At 45.1% G+C, this 8,374-nt stretch overlaps 1 protein-coding gene across 1 annotated transcript; it reads left to right on the top strand.

Moving 5' to 3' along the window:
* The first annotated feature begins 2,827 nt into the window (after window positions 1-2,827).
* LOC136471665 (basic leucine zipper 19-like) lies at window positions 2,828-5,023 on the top strand. The gene is made up of 4 exons (XM_066469409.1): window positions 2,828-3,374; window positions 4,049-4,139; window positions 4,260-4,386; window positions 4,514-5,023. Exons 1-4 carry the CDS (start codon window positions 2,980-2,982, stop codon window positions 4,672-4,674), a joined length of 774 nt encoding a protein of 257 aa, XP_066325506.1. The 5' UTR covers window positions 2,828-2,979; the 3' UTR covers window positions 4,675-5,023.
* Window positions 5,024-8,374: the final 3,351 nt, after the last annotated feature.

The raw sequence follows: 8,374 nt of genomic DNA, 5'->3' as shown, positions 1-8,374 counted from the left end.
TATTGTCCATCTTCTACACTAGTCTTTATTTTCCTTGATATATCTCAGATGAGACACTCTTTTGAGTGTCTTTGTCAAAAAAAAATCAGAATATTGAGCATTTATCTGGTAATTTTAAATGTTATTAGTATTTGTGTCATGTAAGGGACACAAAAGCAGATGAAAAAAAAAACCTGTGGCCCAAGTAAATAAAATAAAGGAGACAGGAGCTACCAGTGAGTGCATAAAGAAGAGAAGTGGTCCATGCCTTGGTTCATCCTAACCCACAGCATATATAATCCGCAAGGCACTGATGAGTGATTTAACGTCACGAGATCAAGGCTGGGGGCCGCCGTGCATGTGCTGCTACGGCTGACTGGCTGTCAAAAAGGAACATCGCTCACGAGTACCCACCCCTGCTGGCTGGTGTGCATCTCTACCTCTACTTGGGTTTTAGTTGGGGAAAAAAAAACGCAGCAAAGGGGACCCTGCAGCTAGCGACAGCGCATCAATAGATCGACGCGCATTGGCGCACACGGCAAAGGCGAGCACACGGCGGGCCGGATACTACGTGTAGGAACTGGTAGAAGGAAACTTTTTTTATATGGTTACACACAGTACAGTGCGATGCAAGGAAGGCACCATCTGCCGCGTATGCACATGTGCAAAGCAAAGGGCAGCCTGATGTATATAGCTAGCTAGGTGGAGAACATACATACACACACGTTGCGTTGGTGGAGGCTGCTTGGAGGTTGGAGCAATGCAATGGAATGGAATGCAAAGCGGAAGGCGGGCGGGCGGTGCATGTGAGGCGATCGGCCCTGTTCGTGGGAATGTCCTACGCCCAGCGGGCACATGGCCATGGGGGCGCAACCGCAACGCATTATTTGAGCCTGTCCTGCCTCTGCGCCACTTGTTGCTTACGACGCCTCGCTCTTGCTTACGGTCGTTCCCCGGCCGTGTCTTCTCTCTCTAACCATCACTACTACACCTAGTAGCAGCGATTTCTCATGAACTAGTAGTATGATTGTATGAACTAATAAAGAATTGCTACATATGAGTGCAAGAAAGAATTCATGGTAAATCAAACAGTTGAATTGCGTAAAATTTATGCGCTCCAATTGGAGACCATGCATTAATCTAATACTCCTACTAGTTTATTTTCACAAGAAGAGCAGGCAACCAAACTAGATGCATCTTTTGAGCCACGTTCCTTCCCTCGGCCTCATGTGCCGCTGCCGCCCCGCCCCGCCCCGCCCCGGCTACACAAATCCTGGTAACAGACAGCGCATGACAGAAGAGAAGAATATAAAGCATCCATCCATCATGCCCGCCGTTTCATTTCAGTTACATATATTAATCTTACTCTATCTATCTAATGATTCATTCCCCAGTATGTAACTGTTAGCATAACTACGCCATGCATGCATCCAGGTCGTTTGGCATTTTCCCTGGACAGCAACGTTTCATCCTTATCTGAGTTATCTCCATTCACGATAGCTAGAATCTGGATCTGGCATGTACATCGATGCCGAATTTGAACTGCTCGTAACATGGCAGACGAGAGCAAGTGACCACACCTTGTCTGGTCCAGGCGTCCACCACGTGGTTGAGCTGCTCTGCAGTCTGCAGCTGCCCAGCTGAGTGACGAGCTGCTCAAGTCTGAAACCCAGAACCAGAAGCCAGTCCCTTCAGCTCCACGATTAATTAGTGGGCGAAAAACATTTACAAGTACCACTAGTACTACTAGTACCGGTCTATGTCTATCTATCTATCCTACATTTCTACTATCTTCTACTCATCAGCATGTGCAGTTATATATGTACTGGGCCTAATGCCATGCATGTTCCTCCACAGCCTCTCACTTAGCTGTTGCTAGCTGTCTGCTTCCCCGCATCATGTGACCTCCCTCCACCCTTGCTCCTACTTGCCACCCTTTTTTCTTCCCGTAATAAAGAAAACAAATAAATGGACCCTAACTAACTTTGCCCAGCTAGCTAATTACTGTACCTTTGGATAACTAATCACAAAGGTCATTACATGCATCATCTCATCCATAGCAGAGCACAAGCTCCCTGCTGTACCACCAAGGCACCAATAGCTAATTAACATAGTAGCATCAACATTACACATCTTGGCAACAATTTGATCTTGCTTCAGTATCAAGAACAAATGCTAGAAACTAAAGGTTAACTAGGAGCAGTAATCCATTTTGACTAGGCAACAAGATGAAATCATTGCCCTAGCTAGGCATAGTAGTAGAGTACTCCTAACCACCTAACCTACCATATCTCTTGGATCTTGATATGCATAGCCCAAAACACATGCGCGATGCTGCAAGAAATGGACTCTAAAGGTCACCATCTTAGTTATAGCTCGCATGCATGCAGATGCAAGGGGGTGTTTAGATGCTTTTGGAATGACAAAATTTTTGCCCCTAATTTTTTGGTGTAAAACTTTTGCTATTTAAACTTTTGGCATTTGGTGTTTAGATGCATAGTAAAACTTTAGCCATGCAGACACGCGCTCCTAAGATGTTTTTTTTGGCTTAGTTTTGAGCCTCTTGGGTCCCAAATGCCAAAAGTTTTGTAGCCCAAGTTTTACGGTTTTTACCTATGATGTTTAGATTTATTTTATCAAAAGATAAAATAAAAACAAAAGTTTTGGAAAAAATGGGAACTAAACATGCCCGCAGTCTCTCTCACACACTGATGCAATGCAAATGCAGTGTGTGATGTGCCCCACCAGGCCATCCCCATCCCCATGCATGTGCACTGAGTCCACCTCAATATATACACACCATATATCTCTCCACCTACACTGTGCCTGCTTTGCAACCAATAACCATATACATACACACTTTATATAGTACATCTCAAGCACAGCACACTAGTCCAGCACTCTAGCCTCTAGAGTCTAGCTTTGCCTTCGCATTTCACCCAGAGCAGGAGCAGCAGCAGAGGTACCGGCGGTGCCAAGAAGATCTCCAGAACAAAAGTGATGGCGCAGCTGCCGCCGAGGGCGCCGAGCGCCTTGCCGCAGGACCACTGGTCGGCGGGGGCGGAGTTCCTGGGGTTCGCCGCGACGAGGCGGGGCGCGCACCGCCGCTCCGCGAGCGACTCGGTCGCGTTCCTCGAGGCCGTGCCCATGGACGACGTCATCGGCGGCGGCGGGAGCGCCGGCGACGACTTCGACCGCCTAGACGATGAGCAGCTCATGTCCATGTTCTCCGACGTCGACGCGCCGGCCGTCTCCGACGGTGGCGCCGGGGAGAGGGCCGGGGACGCGGCGCAGCTCATGGACGTCGGGGACGCGGACGACGGAATGGCGGCATCGTCGCCGGCCGCCGCGCGGGCGGCTGCGGACGGCGTCGCTGACCCCAAAAGGGTCAAGAGGTTAGTTGCAACTTGCAATTTCTCTAGTGTATAAAGTGATCTGCTAGTACATTTTAACTTTTTAAGTAGTCATCTTTTTCATCTACCAATCTACCATGGTAAAACAGTAGTTCTTTTATTCAAGATTATTTTTTTTATTGTGGAGTCACGACTCAGGAGTGCCTTTAATTTGTCAAAATTTTCTGTTCATCTCTTAGATTAGGATTTCCAAATTGAAATTACCGCTGCATAGTTACTGTGGACCACTAATAGTTAAGTCAACTTGCAAGGTCCCCAGAGAGGGGGAGATAAAAGAAAGGGGGCTAATTTTCACCAGACGTTGAGAATTGAAAGGGAGGAAATGAGAAGAACTTCAAAATTTTAGCTCTTAAAGCTTGAATTTATTTACCTACATAGTGCACATTTATTCATGAATTCCACAACATTATTGTTCATATAACTTGTACACAATTTGTTTAAACTGAGCCTTTTAAGCAGAAACAAATGCATTTGCTTGGTTCGTTGTCAATCTGTTTCACTCAAACAAAGTAACATACACAAGTATATATTGATCCACATGCATGTATTAATCGTAATTTCTTAACAACCATAGATCATAGATGCCTAGCAATCGTTCCAAAAGAAAAATTGACGAGTGCAATATTTTTTCTCCGTTCCTTGGGGGTTTTTTTCAGGATATTGGCAAACAGGCAGTCAGCTCAGAGGTCACGAGTTAGGAAGCTGCAGTACATCTCGGAGCTTGAACGGAGTGTCACCAGTCTCCAGGTGACCGCTTCTCTTCTTTCTCAGACTAGCTAGCTAATGGATTCACAGGCAGCACTTGAGCCATTCATTCTGAGATCCGATCCATCTGTTTCATCTTCTCTCTGCTGTTGCTAACTGCAGATGGAGGTGTCAGCACTGTCCCCTCGCGTGGCCTTCCTGGATCACCAGCGGTCACTGCTCACCGTTGGCAACAGCCATCTCAAGCAAAGAATCGCGGCGCTCGCCCAAGACAAGATCTTCAAAGACGGTATGTATGCTATCAGAATCAGATCATTCTGTTCAGTTTCACTAGACAGGCACGTACAGTAATGAATGGTTAGGTGTCGATTTAAACTGATCGCAAGCTATGCATGCAAAATATAACAACAACGCAGCTCATCAAGAGGCACTGAAGAAGGAGATCGAACGGCTACGCCAAGTGTACCAGCAGCAGCAGATCAAGGTGGCCACCACCGGCGGCGCCGACATCGCCACGGCCGCCTCCATGCAGGCCAGGCAAGAGCTGCTCGCGTATGAGGGCGCCGCCATTCGATAGCGGAGGACGGAGGCGTTCATTGCGCCAACTTTTGCTGGGTTTCTGGGGGCAATTCATCGTGCGTGGAAATACACGCGCCTGGTAGTAGCTTAATTTTTGTGCAGTCTCTGATCAATATATGTTGGCTTTGTTTGCTGCTTCTTAATTAATTCGTATTATGTGATGTATTCTCCTCACCCTAGCAAAAAAAGTTGTGCAGGGATGAAGAGTTGTTGTGAATGAATGTATTTGGTTATTTTTTGGACGGGCTTACAATTTGTGTTGGTAAAGATTTTTTCCAAAGGTGATTGGTTGCTTCAGGTGTTCAAGTCATTTTTGTACAACTGCAAATGTCGTGCATTATAAAGAGATCTTGGGCCATAACATTTTCCCCAATGTCTGCTAGAAATATTCCTTGAACTCACTGGTATTTTGAACCAATTTTTGGCGTCACAACTCACAATACGATGAGGATGACAATTGCCTATGGAGAATTGGTGCACAATTGCCTTGGAAAATTGGTGAGTGCTCGCTCCTTCCTAGTAAAATGTAAGTCAAACAATTCTAATTAGCTGTGTGGTTTAACTTTTTTTAGAAAAGAGAATATGTATTAATATTCCAGCCTCTGTATCGATCGATCCATAGTTCAGTTGTGTGTCGCCCTTCCTATTGTTTTTATTCTTGTACGTACTCAAACCTCGTAGGTTATCATGTCGATTTGGGAGTGTAAAGCAGATAACCGGTTAGGAATGGAGGAAAACAAACTATGGTTTTTTTTAAACTAACAAACTATGGGTTTTGGTGACAATGGCAATTAGCAATGACATGCTTAAAAAACGTACTCCTAGGAGTTTTGCCATTTCTTTGGGCTTCATGGCAGCACGGGGACGGGCAGTATGGGCTTTAGTGTCCCCCGTGAATTTTTGTAATGGGCCAGAACCTAAAATGGCCGATACAATACAAGTGGGAGAAATCTGTACTGGCCTTTTGTAGACCTATTTAGGACATCGGCGGCAGCTTGGCAATTACAAGAGCCTCTCATAAAATTTAATCTATAGTTTCTCAAAAAAAATCTCTATACTTCAATGTGGAGAGCCATTTTATAGATGTTCTTTTTATATACTCCCTCCGTACTAGTAATTCAAGTCGTTTTGGACAAGGTTTAGGTCAAATATTGGGAATATAAATCATGAATAAAACTTTTAAGTTATTGAGTTTAGAAATATGAAAACCATATTAATAGATTTGTCTTGAAAATCATTTTCATAAAAATATACATATATCATTTTTCAATAAATATTCTTATAAAAAATAAGAAGTCAAAGTTATACTTTGAAGATCATGTCGCGAACGACTTGAATTACCGGTACGAAGGAAGTATCTCTCATGTGTCTGACGAAATCTCTGGCCCATCTAATCAGCGAAAGTTCCCTCACAATCAATCAGTGAACACTCAAACAACGCTCAACATTTTTTTCTTTTTCGACAAAGACGCCTTCTATTTTCTTTTTTCGGCCACGTAGTTCACATGAGCTGATTTTAATTAATGTAACACTTGTCCATGCCATCGGTGTGGTTTCTTATTTCTCTTTTGTCGCACTGTATCATTTCTCTTTGCCACGCTCCGTCATTTTCTATTTTGACCGCAAATCATTCGGGACAACGGCGGAGAAACAAGCAAAATAATTGGGTGGGAGAGTCAAATAAAAAGCTTCTTTAACCAATTATAAGTAACTATTGTTGTTCAAGCATACAACTGCATTCAAATCACTGATCATGAAGAAAAAATTTCACTCCAAAGAAATTTCAAAAGTACATGACGTTTAAGAAGAATATATGCGCTTCTGAAAAAAGACCATCCATATTTTGTTGCTAAAGTCAAAACTCGATGCCATAGATGGAACGAGATTTGGAGCCTTGCACAAACATAGAAATGTTTCTTTCCACCTCCTATATCTGCATTAGAAAAAAATTGTATTCACAAATTCAACTTCAAATAAATTATCTAGTATTTCATCAAAAAAAATTATCTAGTAGTGGCTAGATCATAGTGGCTAATTCGGGTCACACGCAGTAGTAGTGGCTAGATCGTCTGAGGCCACACATGGCCTAGATACGTAGCAGAGGGAGGTTGACGAGGTCGATATGACGCTTGTTCTTCGCAAAAAAAAAGACACCTTTTAGGAAGACTCGTCGGAGAGATGTGCAGCGCGCGGCGGGGGGGGGGGGGGGGGGGGGGGGGGGGGGGGGGGCCTCTAGGATTAACGCCAGCAAATCTTGTCAAGAAAAGTGTTGGATAGCAAGGGGTTGAAAAGTTTGAGGTATAGAAGATAAAAAGTAAATGTACACTGATTTTGATGATTGGACTGATTCATCTCTCTATAGCCCGTGATCCTCTCGTATAAATAGCGGAGTAGTCTTGTCTTAGTAAAAAAAACTTATTTCGCACGAAATATACAAGATTTTCATCGGCTAAGTTTTCATAAGGAAAAACACTTTTTTGGGCTCGGATTGTCAAAACTGGCGTGGACCATTTTGTACGGGGCGAATGCGAGGAATCAGCCAAATTTGTCTTGCGTTGTTTTTTAGGATTTTTGTATTATGAGAGGATGCGGGCGTCCATCCTGTCAGGACGTCACGCGCCGTGCCCCATCTCGCACCGCTCGCTCGCTCGCCGCTCACTCACACCTGTCCGACTGAGCCAAGGCTAGTGCTGGAGGGGCTTGTGGTGGTGGTGGTTGCCCGCTCCCTCCAGTCGCTGCGTTGCCTGCCTGGCTGAGCCAAGCCTGGTGCTGGTGGTGGTGGTGGTTGCGTGCCGCCGCTCGCTGCCAGCTCCGACCCCGACAACTAGAATCGACCGGCCCCGGCCTCCCCTATGTTGCAAAACTCATGTTTTAAGTGTTTCAGATGTTAATGTTGCAAGTGTTTCATATGGATGTTGTAAAAGTAGATCGGGATATTGCATATGTTGTAATGGTTGTACACGTATATTGCAAGCTTCCGTTTCTAATGTTTCATCTGTTTTTTCAGACGTATGTTGCAAGTGTGTTTATCGGGATGTTGCTTATGTTTTACGTATATGTTGCAAGTGTTTTATCTGAATGTTGCGTATGTTTACGATGGTTTGAAGTATTTTTCATGTGTTTTTGCAAGTATTTCAGATAAATGTTTCAAGTGTTTCATCTAGATGTGTCGGTGTTTTGGAACCGGGGGTCCCTCAACCAACGAGTGAATTTGTGCTGCGTGCCCCTAATCCCGGATGGTGATGCAAAGAGACATAAGGTTTATACTGGTTCGGGCAATCGAGGCCCTACATCCAGTCTGAGAGATCGATCTTGTATTCCTTGCACCTGAGTGCTCGTAGTAGGGGTTACAAGCTAGGTGAGAGAGGGAGCTAGTCCCAGGTCTCGGCGAGGGTGGTGTGGACTGCTTGAGACGTTGTTCCCAAGCAGCGTGGAAGCGTGTGGTTCTATCGGGGCGTTCGTCTTCTTCCCTTGTTGTCCTCCCCCCTAGAAATGGCACCGGCTACCTCCTTTTATAGCCACAAGGAGGAAGCCAGAAGTACATGACAAGTTTACTATTTGCTGACGTGTTCTGCTCCCCGGAGCAGCGCGGCGTCGTGGGAGCTCCCGTCGATGTCTAGTCGGTATGGCCTCCAGGCTGGCGACCTGCTGCGCTCCTGTACATTTGTTGACTTGGTGAAGTGCCGAGGCCTGGGGAC

This window comes from Miscanthus floridulus, chromosome 8, assembly GCF_019320115.1.
Source record: "Miscanthus floridulus cultivar M001 chromosome 8, ASM1932011v1, whole genome shotgun sequence".
In the NCBI taxonomy this organism is placed as follows: domain Eukaryota; kingdom Viridiplantae; phylum Streptophyta; class Magnoliopsida; order Poales; family Poaceae; genus Miscanthus; species Miscanthus floridulus.
The sequence above is the reverse complement of the archived record's forward strand: the minus strand, read 5'-3'. Positions and strand labels throughout refer to the sequence as shown.

Coding starts and splice junctions, on each gene's coding strand:
- LOC136471665 (XM_066469409.1), top strand. CDS start 2,980: ATGGCGCAGCTGCCGCCGAGGGCGCCGAGCGCCTTGCCGCAGGACCAC. Junction 3,375..4,048: donor GACCCCAAAAGGGTCAAGAG/GTTAGTTGCAAC, acceptor GGTTTTTTTCAG/GATATTGGCAAACAGGCAGT. Junction 4,387..4,513: donor AGACAAGATCTTCAAAGACG/GTATGTATGCTA, acceptor ACAACAACGCAG/CTCATCAAGAGGCACTGAAG.